Source organism: Amblyraja radiata, chromosome 3 (genome assembly GCF_010909765.2).
Source record: "Amblyraja radiata isolate CabotCenter1 chromosome 3, sAmbRad1.1.pri, whole genome shotgun sequence".
NCBI classification, from domain to species: Eukaryota; Metazoa; Chordata; class Chondrichthyes; order Rajiformes; family Rajidae; genus Amblyraja; species Amblyraja radiata.
This window is the reverse complement of record NC_045958.1, coordinates 65,354,201-65,373,764: the sequence shown is the minus strand read 5'-3', so window position 1 is coordinate 65,373,764 and position 19,564 is coordinate 65,354,201. Positions and strand designations below refer to the sequence as shown.

The following is a 19,564-nucleotide window of genomic DNA, read 5'->3' as shown; positions in this document are numbered from 1 at the left end:
GGCATTGTTGGCTGGTGTGGGCGAGTTGGGACGAAGGGCCTGTTTCCACACTGTATCACTCTATGACACTCTATCGTTCCTAAAATGGGGCAACCAGAACCAATACTCCAAACGTGGTCCAACCAAAGTGGTGTAGAGCTGCATCATAACTACCTGACTCTTATACTCAACGCCCAGCAATGAAGGCAAGCATACCATATGCCTTCTTTACTTCCCAATGTGCTTGTGCTGCCCCCTTCAGTGAGCTATGAACCTAGTCTCTAAGATCCCTCTGCACATTATTCAGTTGCAAGAATGTTAACACTGAAGGAAACAATACCCAATTCCATTTCTGATTCCTGACATCTATGCTTCCCAGGTAGACAAAAGTGCTGGAGAAACACATTGGGTGCGGCAGCATCTATGGAGCGAAGGAAATAGGCAATGTTTCAGGCTGAAACCCAGTCTGAAGAAGGGTTTCGGCCCGAAACATTGCCTATTTCCTTCGCTCCATAGATGCTGCCGCACCCGCTGAGTTTCTCCAGCACTTTTGTCTACTTTCGATTTTCCAGCATCTGCAGTTCCTTCTTGAACATTTATGCTTCTCATCTCTTTATTGGAGAATCTCTGCCCAATCTTGAAAGATCAGTAAGGTTTTATACTCTCGGCACAAAAATAATGCTTAAATGCAGTAAGATAGATCAAGTTCTGTGTCTGCAAAGAACGAGGCTAAGCCACACAGATGAAGTGAGGTGGGAAGGGGGAATGAATATACAATACAATACAATTCAATTTATTGTCATTTGGACCCCTTGAGGTCCAAACGAAATGTCGTTTCTGCAGCCATACATTACAAAACAAAAAGACCCGAGACACAACACAGTTTACACAAACATCCATCACATCGTTGTGATGGAAGGCAAAAAAAACTTATCTCTCCACTGCACTCTCCTCCCCGATGTCAGAGTCAGAGTCAAAGTCAAAGCCCCCGGCTGGCGATGGCGATTGTCCCGCGGCCATTAAAGCCACGCGGGGCGGTGCTGTAAGGCCCCGCTCAGGTGCTCTTCAACCCCGCAACTCGGGTGGGAGAAGTCGCCGTTGCGGAAGCCCCGAAAAGCGGTCACCCAGCAGGGACCCGCGGGCTCCCAGTGCCGCTTCCGCCAAACCCGCAGTTGCAGCCTCCGAAACTCCGGGGGTCGGGTGGCAGCAGTGCTCAACCACAGCTCCACCCACTCCGGACTCGGCCAGCCCCGTGACGGTGAGTAGTCGGCAGCTCCGCAGCTGGAACCCCAGGTCGTTCCTGCTGGAGGCCGCCCCACGTTGCAGCCCCAACGACAACGGAGACCCGACAAAGAAAAGGTCGGGTCTCCCATGCAGGGGAAAGATTTTAAAGTTACCCCCTCCCCCCCCACCCCCCCACACACATACCCCAACAAAAAACAAAACAAAATCTACATAAAAACGAGACAAAAAATAATAAAACACAGACGGACTGCAGAGGCCGCTGCTGACGAGAGTCGCGAAGAGGGGATGGAGTGATTGTGCTGGTGTTGGGAGCCATGTTCTTAGTTTCCTGCTGCATTTTTCTCTTCATAAAATGCCTATTTTCCATGTGTTTACAAAATCTATAATCAGGGCTCATGTCTGGGTTTGGCTTCTACTGGAGGGGGATTTGGATACATATATTTTGGCAAGGGCTTTGTTGTTTGAGTGTTGTTTGAACTATTCCAGCGAACATTGGACAGATTTTGGGTCACTCGCCTCTTGATTTTCTCTGATTTAAAATCCCACACACAGGCTGGAACAAATGGAGAGGAGTGGGAGAGTCTTCCTTCAATATTAAAGACAACATATGTTCCAGTGCAAATTCATTGTAATAACTGTCAAAAGAGTATCTTATTTAAATTTGCAGGTGGATAGCATAGTGAATATCTGTTCAGAAATGCTCAATCTGAAGGAATCAATTTTTCTATACAAAGATGAAGTCCTGAAATCTGATGAATGGTATCAGAAACCGGTAAGCTTTTATGCATTTCTTGCACTTCAAATTATGCACTTCAAACAAGTTAATGAGATCATTTAAAAAATAATTGAGATTGGAATCTAATCCTTGGTGAATTGTTACGTTTGACATTTGTGGTCACAAAACATAAGCACTGAAAAATTGAAGGGGTTATTGGATGGGAAGCCGAATGAAGGAACTTTGAGTTCAAATCAGAAAGATGCTCTCATGCCAAATAATAGAAAGTATCATGCTCTGTAATATTGACAAATTTAATATTTGTCTTTAATTGTCTTGCACCACTCAGCATAAGGATTCAAGAGAAGCATCGATCAGCAAAACCTTTCAGTCCCTTCAGAGGTACTTCTACCTCATTGCTTTCAACAGCTATCTTCATGAACAGGTTTGAAACTTTAATATCCATGTGAAATTTACTATATGTTATTTGTACAAAACTGAAAATCCAGATTAATTCACAAACAAAATACACAGCGGGCCACAACTCCCTTAATCTTGCTTGATATTGGGTGGCATTATGAAGGAGAATGGCAGAAAGCAGGATTGAGAGAGAAATGTGGAACCTTTCATTTCAATTTGTAAAATGATAGTGTGTGTTGTGCACCCACATTTTTTCAAGTGCCCCAAATGAGTGAGGTTCTGTTTTGGGCTTGGGAAGCAAAGTCATTTATAAAGTACTTTTTATGAAACATGCTGAAATGTTGTACCAACCCATTGAAATGCTTTACTTTGAAATTAAAACCAGAAAATACTTTAGTTCAGACAGTATCGACGAAGAGAGAGAAAAACAGAAATAATATTATGGGTCAATGGTCTTTCATCAGCATGAAGAAAAGTTTGAGATGAAACATATTTTAGGTTGCTTCAAAAAGGAATTAATAGACAATAGGTGCAGGAGTAGGCCATTTGGCCCTTCGAGCCAGCACCGCCATTCAATGTGATCATGGCTGATCATTTTCAATCAGTACCCCATTCCTGCCTTCTCCCCATATCCCCTGACTCCGCTATTTTTAAGAGCCCTATCTAGCTCTCTCTTGAAAGCATCCAGAGAACCTGCCTCCACCGCCCTCTGAGGCAGAGAATTCCACAGACTCCTTTCTCATCCTGGGTGTTCAAGTTGTTGAACCAGGCCATGAAGTAACCAGTCAGCACGCTCTCTATGGTGTAGTTCAATAGAGTATTTATCAACACACTGAATCTCCACTGAATCTAGTGGAGGTGTTGATGAGCTCTCTTTGTCATTGCATCAATGTGCTGGATCCAGGACAGATCTTCAGAGATATGCACACCTAGAAGCATCTATCTATCTATCTATCTATCTATCTATCTATCTATCTATCTATCTATCTATCTCTCTATCTCTCTATCTCTCTATCTCTCTATCTCTCTTTCTCTCTTTCTCTCTTTCTCTCTTTCTCTCTTTCTCTCTTTCTCTCTTTCTCTCTTTCTCTCTTTCTCTCTCACTCTCTCCATCTATCTATCTATCTATCTATCTCTCTCTCTCTATCTCTATCTCTATCTCTATCTCTATCTCTATCTCTATCTCTATCTCTATCTCTATCTCTATCTATCTATCTTATAAAACTGTGTGCCTGTCGCCTGCCGTCCGTCCGGCTGCCTTTCTTCCTTTTGATTCGTTTCCGTCGTGTGATGTCACAATGCCCAATGCTCGCAGATGTCCAATCACAATGCCCAATGCTCGCAGATGTCCAATCGGAATGGATCCATTTACATGGACGGCTGCCGGCAGCATTTCTTCCTTTGATTCACTGCAACTCCGAAACCAGACGCAGAATCGCCGACATCTTTTCCATTTCGGTAGAGATTTCACTTTTCTTTCTAAGTATCCGCTCCTCATTACATTTCGTCGTGTTTAAGTACACGTTTTTAATCAAATCCTTCCCCCCCCCCCCCCAATATTTCAAAAATAAACTGGCTTCTCACCCATAGAAGCAGCACCAGCCCCAGCCCCTGGTGAACGTTCCAACGTGTGATGTCACAATGCCCGATGCTCACAGATGTCCAATCAGAATGGATTCATTTACATATGCCTTTGCAGGAGCCCCAGCCCATGGTGAACGTTCCATTGTGTGATGTCACAATGCCCAATGTTCACATATGTCCAATCGGAACTTAAGAGGGAGTTAGATGTGGCCCTTGTGGCTAAAGGGATCAGGGGATATGGAGAGAAGGCAGGTACAGGATACTGAGTTGGATGATCAGCCATGATCATATTGAATGGTGGTGCAGGCTCAAAGGGCCGAATGGCCTACTCCTGCACTTAATTTCTATGTTTCTATGTTTCCCTCTCTGCACCCCTCTCCCTCTCCCACCCATCTCTCCCTCCCCCAACCCCCTTCCCTCTCTACCCCACCCCCTCCCTCTCTCCCCCCGCCCCCTTCCCCTACCCCTCTGTCCCTCTTCCACCACTCCCTCTACCCCTCCCTCCCCACTCTTCCACTTCTCTCCCCTTACCCCACCCCTCTCCCTCTCCTCACCCCTCTCCCTCTCCCATCCCTCTCTCCCTCACCCCCTTCCCTCTCTCCCCCCGCCCCCTTCCCCCTATCCCACTGTCCGTCTTCCATCACTCCCCCTACCCCTCTCCTCCTCCCTCCCCACTCTTCCACTTCTCTCCCCCCACCCCCTCCACTCTCCCTCCCCACTCTTTCCCCTCTCTCCCCCCACCCCTCTCCCCCTCCCTCCCTCTTCCCCTCCCTCCCCCCCCCCCCCTCCCCCACCTCTCTCTCCCCATCCCCCTCTCTCACCCCCTACCCCACTCTCCTTTCTCTCCCAAATCTGTCCCGTTTGCTCCTCCTCCTCTCCCCTCCCTCCCCTCTTCTCACCCCCCTCCCCCACCTGTGTGTTTGGGGGGTGGTTAATGTGAGTGTGATGCCGCAGCCCCCCCCCGCCCCCCTAATATTTCAAAAAATACTGGCTTCTCACCCATAGAAGCAGCCCCAGCCCCAGCCCCAGCCCCAGCCCCAGACCCTGGTGAACGATCCATTGTGTGATGTCACAATGCCCAATGCTCAGAGACATTGTTGCCATAGAGGGAGTACAGAAAATGTTCGCCAGACTGATTTCTGGGATGTCAGGACTTTCATATGAAGAAAGACTGGATAGACTCGGCTTGTACTCGCTAGATTTTAGAAGATTGAGGGGGTTTCTTATAGAAACTTACAAAATTCTTAAAGGGTTGGACAGGCTAGATGCAGGAAGATTGTTCCAGATGTTGGGGAAGTCCAGAACAAGGGGTCACAGTTTAAGGATAAGGGGTAAATCTTTTAGGACCGAGATGAGAAAAACATTTTTCACACAGAGAGTGGTGAATCTCTGGAATTCACTGGCACAGAAGGTAGTTGAGGCCAGTTCATTGGCTATATTTAAGAGGGAGTTAGATCTGGCCCTTGTGGCTAAAGGGATCAGGGGGTATGGAGAGAAGGCAGGTACAGGATACTGAGTTGGATGATCAGCCATGATCATATTGAATGGTGGTGCAGGCTCGAAGGGCCGAATGGCCTACTCCTGCACTTAATTTCTATGGTTCTATGTTTCCCTCTCTGCACCCCTCTCCCTCTCCCACACATCCCTCTCTCCCCCACCCCCCTTCCCTCTCTACGCCACCCCCTTCCCTCTCTCCACCCGCCCCCTTCCTCCTACCCCTCTGTCCCTCTTCCATCACTCCCCCTACCCCTCTCCTCCTCCCTCCCCACACTTCCACCTCTCCCCCTCCCCCCTCCACTCTCCTTCCCCACTCTTTCCCCTCTCTCCCCCACCCCTCTCCCCCTCCCTCCCTCCTCCCTTACCTCCCCATCCTCCCCCTCCCCCACATCTCTCTCCCCATCCCCCTCTCTCGCCCCCTACCCCGATCTCCTTTCCCTCCCAAATCTGTCCCGTTTCCTCCTCCTTCACTCCCCTCCCTCCCCTCTTCTCACCCCCCTCCCCCCACCTGTGTGTTTGGGGGGTGGTTAATGTGAGTTTGATGCAGCAGCCCCCCCTCCCCCCCCCCCGCAAACGCCGTTGGGGAAACAGACCCAACGGGTCTGCACTTGGTCTAGTTATATATTAAAACAGTGTGACTGCCGCCGTCCGGCGTCGGTCCGGCTGCCGGCCGCCTTTCTTCCTTTGATTCCTTGCTACTCCGAAACCAGACACAGAATCGCCGAGATCTTTTCCATTTCGGTCGAGATTTCACATTTCTTTCTAAGTATCCACTCCTTATTACATTTCGTCGTGTTTAAGTACACATTTTTAATCAAATCCTTCTCCCCCCCCCCCCTCACCCAATATTTCAAAAATAAACTGGCTTCTCACCCATAGAAGCAGCCCCAGCCCCTGGTGAACATTCCATCGTGTGATGTCACAATGCCCGATGCTCACAGATGTCCAATCGGAATGGATCCATTTACATATGCCTTTGCCGGAGCCCCAGCCCATGGTGAACGTTCCATCGTGTGATGTCACAATGCCCAATGCTCAAAGACATTGTTGCCATAGAAGGAGTACAGAGAAGGTTCACCAGACTGATTCCTGGGATGTCAGGACTTTCATATGAAGAAAGACTGGATAGACTCGGCTTGTACTCGCTAGATTTTAGAAGATTGAGGGAGGATCTTATAGAAACTCCTGATTACATTTCGTCGTGTTTATGTACACATTTTTAATCAAATCCTTCTCCCCCCCCCCCCCCCCCCCCCCCAATATTTAAAAAAAACTGGCTTCTCACCCATAGAAGCAGCCCCAGCCCCAGCCCCTGGTGAACGTTCCATCGTGTGATGTTACAATGCCCGATGTTCACATATGTCCAATCGGAATGGATTCATTTACATATGCCTTTGCAGGAGCCCCAGCCCCTGGTGAACGTTCCATTGTGTGATGTCACAATGCCCAATGCTCAAAGACATTGTTGCCATAGAAGGAGTACAGAGAAGGTTCACCTGACTGATTTCTGGGATGTCAGGACTTTCATATGAAGAAAGACTGGATAGACTCGGCTTGTACACGCTAGAATTTTGTAGATTGAGGGCTGATCTTATAGAAACGTACAAAATTCTTAAGGGGTTGGACAGGCTAGATGCAGGAAGATTGTTCCAGATGTTGGGGAAGTCCAGAACAAGATGTCACAGTTTAAAGATAAGGGGGAAATCCTTTAGGACAGAGATGAGAAAAACATTTTTCACACAGAGAGTGGTGAATCTCTGGAATTCTCTGCCACAGAAGGTAGTTGAGGCCAGTTCATTGGCTATATTTAAGAGGGAGTTAGATGTGGCCCTTGTGGCTAAAGGGATCAGGGGGTATGGAGAGAAGGCAGGTACAGGATACTGAGTTGGATGATCAGCCATGATCATATTGAATGGTGGTGCAGGCTCGAAGGGCCGAATGGCCTACTCCTGCACTTAATTTCTATGTTTCTATGTTTCCCTCTCATCACCCCTCTCCCTCTCCCACCCACCCCTCTCTCCCCAACCCCCCTTCCCTCTCTACCCCACCCCCTTCCCTCTCTCCACCCGCCCCCTTCTCCTACCCCTCTGTCCCTCTTCCATCACTCCCCCTACCCCTCTCCCCCTCCCTCCCCACTCTTCCACCTCTCCCCCTTCCCCCTCCACTCTCCCTCCCCACTCTTTCCCCTCTCTCCCCCACCCCTCTCCCCCTCCCCCTCACTCCTCTCCTCCCTCCCCATCCCCCCCTCCCCCACATCTCTCTCCCCATCCCCCTCTCTCACCCCCTACCCTGCTCTCCTTTCCCTCCCAAATCTGTCCCGTTTCCTCCTCCTCCTCTCCACGCCCTCCCCTCTTCTCACCCCCCCTACCCCCACCTGTGTGTTTGGGGGGTGGTTAATGTGAGTGTGATGCCGCAGCCCTCCCCCCCCCCCCCCCCCCCCCCCCCGCAAACGCCATTGGGGAAACAGAACCAACGGGTCTGCACTTGGTCTAGTAGAACATAAAAAGCTTAGTGCAGAGCAGGAACAGGCCCTGTGCACACAATGTCTGTGTCGACCATGATGCCAAGTTAAACTATTCTGATATCCTGATCTGCCTGCACATTTCATATTCCTCCATTTCTCTTGAATGTCACTATCGTGTTTGCCTTGATCACCATCCTGACAAGAGGTTTCAGGCCCTGACCACCCTCTGTCCAAAAAATCTTACCCTCTGCTTTAAACTTTGCTCATTTCCTGATAAAGCCATTCCCTCTAATTTTAGATATTTCCAACCCGAGAAAAAGGTTCTGACTGTCTACCATATCTATCTCACTCATAATTATGTATACTTCTATCGGGTCTCTCCCCAACCTCCAGCATTCCAAAGAAAATATTTATTCGGAAGATAGGGTTCAGAAGAGGTTTATATTCTTCCTGTAATGGTGCAACCAGTACTGCTCACAATACTCCAAATGTAGCTTAATCGCAGTCTTATAGTGCTGCATCATGACTTTCTGACTCTTATACTTCCCAATGTCCTGACAAATGAAGGCAAGCATACCATATGCCTTTTTTAAAATCACTTTATCTACTTGTGTTGCTGCTAGGATCTAGGTTCATAAGTCATTGGAGCAGGGGTAGGCTATTCGGCCCTTCATGTCTACTACACAATTCAATAATGGTCAGACCACATTTGGAGTATTGTAAGCATTTTTGGGTCCCATATCCTCCTCTCCAATTTGCTGGTGTTGGAGAGGGTCCAGAGGAGGTTTCTGCGAATTATCCCAGGAGTGATTGGGTTAATATATGTTGAGCGTTTGATGGCACTGGTCCTGTACTCACTGGAGTTTAGAAGGATGAGGGGAAGCCCTAATTGAAAATTACCGAATAGTGAAAGGCCTAGATAGAGTGGATGTGGAGAGGATGTTTCTACTAGTGGGAGAGTCTAGGATCGGAAGCCATAGCCTCAGAATAAAAGGACATGGCTTTAGAAAGAGATGAGGAGGAATTTCCAAGTCAGAGGGTAGTCAATCTGTGTAATTCATTGCCACAGACGGCTGTGGAGACCAAGTCAATGAATATTTTGAAGGCTGAGTTTGACAGATTCTTGATTAGTAAGGGTGTCTGGGGTTTTGGGGAGAAGGCAGGAGAATGGGGTTTAGAGGGAAAGATAGATCAGCCATGATTGAATGGTAGAGTAGAGTAGAGAGTCCTGCTGGAGGTTGGGGAGAGACCCGATAGAAGTATACATAATTATGAGTGACATAGAGTACATAGTCAAATGGCCTAATTCTGCTCCTATAACCTATATACATAACACCCTTGCCAATCTATGGACTTGGACTCCAAGACCATTCTGCATATCAATCTTGTTCATTGTCTTGCCATCAAACATATAACCTCTCCCTACATTCGACCTTTCAAGGTGCAACACGCTGCACTTGCGAGGATTAAAATCTATGTGTCATTTCTCCTCCAGTTTATCTACATCCTGCTGTATACTTCGACATGCTTCCTCACTGTCTGCAACTCCAGAAATCTTGGTGTTGCATGCAATCCTGCCAACCATCCCATGTATATGTACCTCCAAGTCATTTATATATCTCAAAGGACAGAGGTCCCAGCGTATTGTAAATCCCTGTGGAACTCCACTGGTCATAGACCTCCAGCCAGAATAATGTCCTTCCGAAGGAGTCCTTTGTCCTCTATGAGTAAGCTGGTTCTGAATCCAAATGACCAAGTCACCATGATTATTGTGCATCTTAATTTTCTGGATCAGCCTATCATGGTGCCAATTGACTTACTAAAATCCACTTAGAAACAATGCCTTATAAAAGTGGATATGTATTTGAACCTGTTGATTCTTTCCCCAACCGTCCCGTCGAGGATCCTCAGCTTTTCACTCCTGAATTTAACAATCAACTTGTCGACCTTGCTGACATTAAGAGCAAGATTTTTGTCGCACCATTCAAACAGATTATTAATCTCTCTCCTGCACTCTGACTCATCATTGCCCATAACTCGTCAGCAAAGGCAATATCATCAGTGAATTTAAATAAGTAATTGGAACTGTGTTTGACTACACAGTCATGGGCATAGAGAATATAGTAGGGGACTGAGCATACAGCCTTGAGGTGCTCGTGCACTGATGGCTAGCGAGGAAGCAGTGTTCCCAATTTGTATTGATTGTGGTCTGCCAATGAGGAAGTGGGGATTCAATTACATAGGGATAGAACATAGAACATATTGTGGCAGTAGCTGTATTGTTGTGGGTCCAGATACTTAATGACGTTAGAGTTGACATACGTCATAACCAATCTTTCAAAGGAACTCATCACCAAGAATTACAGTGGGATCCTGATTGGCAAGGTAAATCAGGGAATGGCAAATGCAATTTAATTCAGATAAGTGTGAGGCGTTTTATTTTAGGAAGTCAAACCAGGGTAGAATGGTAGGTAGACGTTTGGGGCAAGAGGAGTGTTGTAGAACAGAGGCACATGTTTGTTTTCTACTCTTTTTTTATAGCTATCTTGCTAAGCAGCCGGTTCACAACTTCACACATTTTGTCCTTAAGAGCACTGACAATGAAATCGACTTTTATGTCATGCTGCCTAGATGCTCAAGCCTGCCCCAACAATCAGATCATGGATGATCTGCTTACACCTCAATTCCTCCGTTTCTGCATGCTCCCTGAGTACAATTTAGTCACTGATTAATCAATATGTATTTTCTTGTTCTCACCACTATTTGTATATAGAAACAATATTAGCAAAACTTATAACATACAGTATGTTTCCCTTTTCAACCAATCAATATAATAAAACCTCTGCATAAGAAGGAACTGCAGATGCTGGTTTAAACTGAAGATAGACACAAAAAGCTGGAGTAACTCAGCAGGACAAGCAGTATATCTGGAGAGAAGGAATAGGTGACATTTTGGGTCAAGATTCTTCTTCAGGTTCTTAATAAAACCACTGCTCTCCCCTAACAGAGGGTGGGGTGGGGGGGAGGGGGGCGGTATAGAATATGGGACAAATGTAGGATTAGTGTAAGTGGGTGGTTAATGGTTGGCACATGCTCGGTGGGCCAGAGAGCTTATTTCCGTGCTGTGACATTCTGACTAACAACGTAGACAGTTCAGAATGGGGAGGGGCTGTTTATCTTCTAAACATCAATTGACTCCCCATATCAATTTTGATCACTCATTTTATTGTTGTAAATTAGTTCCAATTGTAAATGCCAAAACAATGCTACATTTGGATGTAAAGGGTATTTTTGTAAAATTTGTATCCAACCTGTCTTTTTCCATTCCCAGTACCCATTGGCCTTCTCAGTCATGTTCAGTACCTGGATACGAAGGAAGCCTTTCTTCTATAGGCTTTTGAGTGCTATGTTCAGATATGAGATGAAGACACCTGATAAACTCCTCACTCAGCGCCTCTGTGTTCTTGTAAGTTCATCAAAACGATTAAAAATAAAATAGCTTTTTCAAGTTGTATAATTTAATGACTAAAGCAACTTGAGCGTAATTATGCAATATATTTTACCATTAGTATTTAAGTTGATTTTGGACATTATTTATCTTTGTCCTCAGTACAGATAGGTTTTTGTAAATTTTGTGTGCATGTATTCAATATAAGTCAATATTGGCAACAACAGTGGTTTGAGGTTTGATTACCATAATCACATTTTGGTGCAAGGTCAAGGATCGTAATGTGCAGCAGAACATTGAAAGGGAGGCAAGGTCTAGTTGGGGTGACCATGTTGAGAAGGGCCATTTGAGGTCCTATGTGCAGAGGCTTTGATGAGGAAGGCTCTGGTGAGGAGACTGAGTGTTGACTACTTATGATAAGGCAAGGTAAGCTGATGCTTAAACCTCAAGGTAGAAATGGCAATCTGCTGAGTGGTATGCTCCTCTCTGATGTGTGAGAGCTCAGGGAGATGTCAAGTATCCCTGGCGACTACATTAGGAGGAATTGTGTTCAGCTGCAGCTCCTCTCAGACAGCATGGGTCAGTCAGAGTGGCAGTTGGACTCGCTCTGAAGTATACAGGAGGCAGTGACTGTTATACGGTAGATGGGAATTCCAGGCTATACTGCACATTCAGTCAGATAGATGGATGACCACCAGGAAAGGAAGGCTGTGCCACCATGCTACTTTTGTTACACGCCATCCCTGGGTATCGAACGACTTCCATTTTCGCAAACATCCATGTCTTTTTTTATATATTAATGAGAAAATACGCAAAAGTCACTTGATGTCTTAAATGAATACTTCCCATCTTTATAAGCGAGTTTGGTATTCCGACTGCGCATGCCCAGGTCATAGGTCACTCGCTATAAACATTCTCGGCAGCTGTGGTGCTGTTTGTGTGTAGGCCTGCATCTCTTCCGTGGCCGGGGTCGGGTTCGGGTCTCTGCGCACTGTTGAGTTGCTGCTGGGCTGTCCGCGTACACTCCCGGGTGTCCCATCCGTGTCCGGGGGTATCTGGGGAGGCCCTGGGCTTGCAGCCGGCACTGGGTGGAGGCGCTGGCTCCAGCTTGGCTCTGCCTGTCCAACCACGTTGGCCGTCAGCCGGGGCACAGGCCTGGAGCGGTGGTGGCCATGGACTTGCACCCGGCGTGGGGGGGGGGGGGGGGGGGGAGATGCGCGGGCTCCCCCTCAGCTCTGCCTGTCCAGTAGGGGCACAGGCCTGGAGCGGTGGCGGCCATGGACTTGCAACCGGCGCCGGGGGTGGCGGGGTTGGCCGCTGGCCACTAGGTGGGGCGGTGGGTGAGGCTGTCGGCCCATCGGAGAGCGGGTTCCTCTGGAGTTGGAGCAAAGTTGGGCTAGAGTTGGCGCTTCTTCTCCACGCTGGCTGTGGGCCGCTGCTCTGGACCGCTGGCCCGTCGGTCCAGGGCTGTCGGTTGGCCCGGCGGGCAGGCGGAGTTGAGCTGGGGTTGGCGCTTCTCCACACTGGCTGTGGGCCTGGGGGCCACTGCTCCGACCCGGTGTACCATCAGTCCAGACGTCTCCGGCAGCCCCCCGGAAGGGGACGGTCCAGTGGTGGTTCGGCGGCACTTGCGGCGCCAGGGACCCGTGTTCAATCCTGGCTGCAAATGAGGCGCGGATCTGTGTGCGTGCAGCTGCAGAGAATGTCTCTCCGCCAGTCCAGTCTCCCCCCTTCTCCAACTCACACCTGCCCCCTCTATCTCGCTGTTACACCCTGTTCTCCCACCACCTGGCACCCCCGTTCCTCAGATTAAATATATTTTTACACATAAATCATGAATAAAGATAAGAATGTATACACAGTTTATACAGTCAACGCTTTGTTCGCTTTTTCTTTATAGCGAGTGACCTATGACAAATCCCATAATTCCCAGCGTTTTTTTGGAATACCAAACTTGCTTATTTACAGTGGAGAAGGAAACATAAACTAGTGAGTCCAGGGGAGGGAACTGTGATATTGATAGTGGAAAGGAGAAGCTGCTGGAGGTCTAGAAACACAAAGGTGGATAAATCCCAAGGTTTACTCTGATCAGAAAAAGTGATGGAGACTGATGGAGCTTTAGTTTTGTTTGCATTTGATAGGGTAAGTACTGATTAGGGATAGTCAGCATAGCTTTGTCCATGGGAAATCATCTCACAATTTTGATTGAGATTTTTGAGGAGGTGACCAAGAGGATTGATGAGGAATGCAGACATTAGCCTACAACCTTTTTTGTAAACTCAGCAGCATTAGCCCATGTTACTGTAGACTTATAGACTAATGTCTACATAGACTTTTGCAAGACTTTTCAAAAAATATCCTGGATGAGAGGCTAGCTTGGAAGGAGTCCCAGGGTGAATAATGAAGTGGATGGCTTGGTAGTGTGGGACAGAGGCTGGTAGAGGAGGTTGCTTTTAAAATCGGCGGCATAGTTTGCTATAGGGATTGTGCTTCGTTCCTAGTTAGTGTCTTGTATTGTAATTATTTGGTTGAGATTGTCGGTGGCATGTTTAGTAAGTTTGCAGATACTTTTGAAATTGTTGGTGGGCAGTAAAAATGATTGTCCAAGGCTACAAAAGGATTTAGACCAACTGGGGAAAGTGGGCAAAGGAATGGCAAGTGGAATTCAGCTTGGAAAAGTGCAGTGATGCATTTTGAAAATTAAATCAGGGCAGGACGTACACAGAGAATGGCAGGGGAGACTTGTTACAATGAGAGGTCTCGGTGTACGAGTCCCTGAAAATGAGAAAACAGATAGACAAGTTGTTAAGGAAAAGGTTTACCTTCATCAGCTGAGGCATTGACCAAAAGAGTTGCAAAGCCATGTTACAGTTGTAGAAGAACTTCAGTTATACTGTGTTTGAAAGATTGTGCGCAATTCTGGTCACCACTCCAGTGTCCCAGGTTCAACTCTGACCTCCAGTGCTGTATGTGTGGAATAAGCGAGTTCGGTATTCCGAAAAACACAAGGAGTCATGGGATTTGTCAAAGGTCACAAGCGATAAAAACTCTCTGTGCCTCATCTGCAGCCAGGAATGATCCCGGGTCTCCGGTGCCGCAATTGCTGCTGAACCGCCACTGGATCATCCCCGTCCCCTCCCGTGTGCCCACCCCCAACCTGGAGCAGCCAGAGACGTCGGGAGTCGGACGGGAGCGGTGCCCCAGGCCCACAGCCAGCGCGGAGAAGCAGTGCTAAATCCAGCTCAACTCTGCCTGTCTCGCTGGGTTAACCTACAGCCCTGCCCGACACCAGCCCGGAGCCGTGGAGCTAACCCTGCTTCTCCACGCTGGCTGTAAACCTGGGCCGATGTTCCCGTAGGTCCAGGCAAGGCTGGTAGCTTAACAGGCAGAGTTGAGCTGGATATAGCGCTGCTTCTCCGCACTGGCTGTGGGCCTGGGGGCGCCGCTCCCGTCTGACTCCAGATGTCTCTGGCCGCACCCGGACAGGGGAGGGGGACACTCGGGAGGGGACGGGGATGGTCCAGTGGTGGTTCGGCAGTGATTGCGGCGCCGGAGACCCGGGATCAATCCTGGTTCCGGTTTCCTCACATTAGAGCCATAGAAGGAGTACAGAGAAGGTTCACCAGGACTTTCATATGAAGAAAGACTGGATAGACTCGGCTTGTACTCGCTAGGATTTAGAAGATTGAGGGGGGGATCTTATAGAAACTTACAAAATTCTTAAGGGGTTGGACAGGCTAGATGCTGGAAGATTGTTCCCGACGTTGGGGAAGTCCAGAACAAGGGGTCACAGTTTAAGGATAAGGGGAAAATCTTTTAGGACCGAGACGAGAAAAACATTTTTCACACAGAGAGTGGTGAATCTCTGGAATTCTCTGCCACAGAAGGTAGTTGAGGCCAGTTCATTGGCTATATTTAAGAGGGCGTTAGATGTGGCCCTTGTGGCTAAAGGGATCAGGGGGTATGGAGAGAAGGCAGGTACAGGATACTGAGTTGGATGATCAGCCATGATCATATTGAATGGCGGTGCAGGCTCGAAGGGCCGAATGGCCTAATCCTGCACCTATTTTCTATGTTTCTATGTTTCTATTATCCTGAAGGCTTGTGGCTTGGATGGTCAATTCACCACTGTAAATTTTGTTTAATTTCCAGGGATGGCCTGTAATTGACAGCTATAAACTAAAGTAGAAATTGTGTTGAGCGCAAATTCTATGCAGCCTATGCGATGGTAACCCCAGGAATGGTCACCATTAAGACTTGCGGTCATTTTCAGAGAAGCTGGCGCTGACGATGGCTGCCACGGTGTACTGCTCCTTGCTGTTTTGTATGTGTTGTTTCGTTTGTGTCCTCTGTGAAAATCCTACAAGGATCACTTTCATGAGAGAGGTACTCATTAACATCAGACATACGGTACCTCCAAACATCGTTCCGGATTTCTCTCACTTGCTGGATTCTTTGGACATACTTGTCGGCGGGGCTGTGGCTGTGTTCAAGGTCTTGAGATGGAGGAGAACCCATGGGAAGCGCTCTGGAGCGCTCGCCCGACTCCGGCGACGAAGATTACGCACATCACTCCCAAGCACATCGCTCCCTTGCAAATCTACGGACTCTCACCAACAAAGTGGACGAACCGCAACTCCTGCGCCAAACAAACAAGGACCTCTCTCGAGCCGCTGCCCTGTGCTTCACCAAGATCTGGCTGTGTGAGTCGACCCCGGGTAATGCGCTGCAACTGGCTGGCTTTCAACTATATAGAACGGACCGCGAGGACCAGCGGGAAATCAAGAGGCGGTGGAATATGCTTCTATATTAACCAGGACTGGTGCAGCGACATCATGGTACTGTCAAACTACCAAGGAAATGTACTCTGAGAAGTTGAGGAGCACTTCAGTTTGGAAGGGCTTGCAAGAATCACTAGCTACAATGTCAAAGTCAATTTTATTCGTCACATGCACCCGAAGGTGCAGTGAAATTAATTTGTCAGCAGCGATACACTTAAATGAACACACAATACACAATAAAATTTAACACAAACGTCCACCAGAGCATTCTTCACTGTGGTGGAAGGCAACAAAGTTCAGCCAGTCCTCCTCCTTTGGTCGGGGCCATAAACCCTCCGTAATCGCCGCTACGGACGGCCAGATGTACAGGCCCTCTCGTCGGGATGATCAAAACTCCGACATCGGGACGGTCAAACACACTTCACGGCTTGGAGGTCCCGAATCGGCACTTTCCAACTGGAGACTGCGGCTTCAGGATGTTATAGGCTGCGGGCCGGCGGTCGGAGCTCTTCTCCGGCGATCCCCGGCAAGAGATCCCAGGCTCCGGAGCGCGCGCCCATGGCTAGAAGCTCCGCGGACCGCAGCCTCATGGTGGTAAAGTCACCAGGCCAGCGATCGGAAAACACTCCTCTCTGGAGACCCCCGGCAAGGTCCACGCTGTGCCTGCTGCTGATGCTCCGGGCCCGACCCCGGGAAAGGCAGCTCCAATCCATGTTGTTAGGCCGCGAGGAGGGCGAAATGGAAAAAGTCGCCTCTCCGTGGAGGCGATCAAAAACGGTTTCCCCTTTCCCCTCCCCACCACCCCCCACACAAGACACACCAAGAGACAACTAAACTAACATTGGACACACCAAAAAAAGTTTAAAAAGTCAAAATAATGAGCACTCTGCTGGCAGGGCAGCCGACTCGCAACGCCCCTACCGACCGAAATCCCCCCCGCTCCTTGGACAATCGTCAGCAGACCAACGACCTAAACAAGTTCTATTGCAGGTTCGACAAACAGAAACTTAACCCTGGTACCCCTTCCCCCTCCTTCCCACCAACCACTTCACACCTACTCACAACCTAACTCCTTCCCCACCCACTCCAGCCCAATCAACACTTCACACCTATTTAAGGAGCTGTCCCACTGCGGCGACCTAATCCGCGAGTTGAGAAGAGTGTCTTCGACCTTCAAGCTCGAGGGCACCTGCCTGGAAAACCTCGAGCTAGATCGACTGTCCACGTTGAAACCACGAGCTGGATCGACCGACCACACACACACACACACACACACACACACACACACACACACACACACACACACACACACACACACACACACACACACACACACACACACACTCACACTCACACTCACACTCACACTCACACACACACTCGCGGGGGCCAGGGAAAGCGGTGGAGCGCTGTCTGAAATTCACACCCGCGATGAAGAGGAAGGTAAAATACGGCTGCACAGTGTATGGTAAGTCCTTTAGAGAGCGCGGAGGTTGGGGGGTGGGGGGGGGGGGGGGGGGAGGGGGACAGAAGGGGAGAGAATGAGTGGAGACACTTTTAAGAAGTCAGACAACTTATAATAAAGTTTAGCGGGCATTCTACCTACTGGTCGGTTTTCCTTGGTCCTGAAATCTCCAATGAGGCAATCAAAATGCTCGGTCAGCAAAGGAGATTGCCCACGGCTGCCCTCGACTGCCTGTAACTAAATAGCGACCCCACTCCACTGCACTACGAGTTAAAAAGAACCATGCCGACCAAATTTTACTCACAGAAAATTTTTCAACATGCTGAAATATCTTCCGCGACCTAGTTGAGGCTGCGAGTATGCGTGAACCTCCCTTGAGCATGAAGGAGAATTCCAGTGACCTCATAGGACCTCTTAGGACCACGTGTCGACCATGCTGCGAGTTTGAGTCGAGGGCAAACTCTTCTGAACTTGTGGATTAGGTCGCTGCAGTGGGACAGCCCCTTTACAGCCTGACTCCAGTCTGCAAAGACTGGGCCCTTCCCCACCCACCCCTCTCCAATCACCCCTTAACACCCACTTACAGCCTGACTACAGTTTGCAAAGACTGGGCCCTTGTCCACCACCCACCCCCTCCTTGCTGCCCATCATCAGTCTGGCCACTTATTCATCACCAATAATAGAAATTGAGGAGGTGGAGAGGCTATTCAGAAGACAGAAAAGCCGGAAATCTCAAGGACCGGTCAATGTTTCCCCCTCTACCTTCAAGCTCTGTGCTGAACAACTGCACCGGTCGACACAGATATTTTCAACCAGTCCCTGCAAACCTGCACTGTCCCTGCCTGCTTCAAAGTCTCCACTGTTGGCCCTGTACCCAAAAAGACAAGGGTTACTGGTGTTAATGACTACAGGCCTGTCGCACTGACCTCTGTAGTCATGAAGACCCTTGAAAGACGTGCGGGCCCAGCTGAAAAATATCACAAACCCCCTGCTGGACCCTCTGCAGTTTGCATATCGGGCCAATAGATCTGTGGATGACGCAGTCAACCTAGGCCTGCACTTCATCCTCCAGCACCTAGACTGCCAGGGGACCTATGCAAGGATTTTGTTGGTGGATTTTAGCTCTGCATTCAACACCATTGTGCCAGAGCTATTACACTCCAAACTCTCCCAGTTAACTGTGCCTGAACCCCTCTGTCAGTGGATCACCAATTTCCTGACAGACAGGAAGCAGCATGTGAGGCTGGGAAAGCACATATCGGACCCGCAGACCCTCAGCATAGGAGCACCGCAAGGCTACATACTCTCCGCCTCTCCTTTACTCTCTGTACACCAATGACTGCACCTCCACAGACTCCTCTGTCAAGCTTCTCAAGTTTGCGGATGACACAACCCTGATTGGACTGATCCAGGATGGGGAGGAATCTGCCAACAGACAGGAAGTGACACAGTCAAGTCAGTGGAATTGATAGTAAATTTTGGAGAGCTCCCCCTCCCCTCCCCCCACTCACCATTAACAACACCACAGTCACATCTGTAGAGTCCTTTAAGTTCCTTGGAAGCATTATCTCCAAGGAACTTAAACAACACCATCAACAACTCCAAAGTCAAAAAGGCACAACAGAGGTTGTACTTCCTACGGCAGCTGAGGAAACACAATCTGCCACAGGCAATGATGGTCCAATTCTACACGGCCATCCAAGTCTGTCCTCACCTTCTCCATCGTGGTCTGGTTTGACTCAGCCACCAAACACGACATCCGGAGGCTGCAGCGAATTGTTCGATCAGCTGAGAAGGTTGTTGGCTGCAACCTTCCCCCCGTTGACGAACTGTACACTGCAAGGGCCAGTAAGCGAGTGGGTAAAATCATCTCTGACCCCTCTCACCCTGGCCGCAAACATTTTGAAGCACTTCGCTCCGGACCATCAAAGCCAATGCAGCCAGACATGAAAACAACTTTTTTCCA

At 48.6% G+C, this 19,564-nt stretch overlaps 1 protein-coding gene across 1 annotated transcript in view; it reads left to right on the top strand.

Moving 5' to 3' along the window:
- Positions 1 to 19,564, top strand: part of LOC116971560 (paladin-like) — a 120,664-nt gene that overhangs the window by 33,418 nt on the left and 67,682 nt on the right. Inside the window, exon 8 of the mRNA XM_033018794.1 lies at positions 1,892 to 1,996. Coding sequence (XP_032874685.1) covers positions 1,892 to 1,996 — 105 coding nt within the window. The remainder of the gene's footprint in view (positions 1 to 1,891; positions 1,997 to 19,564) is intronic.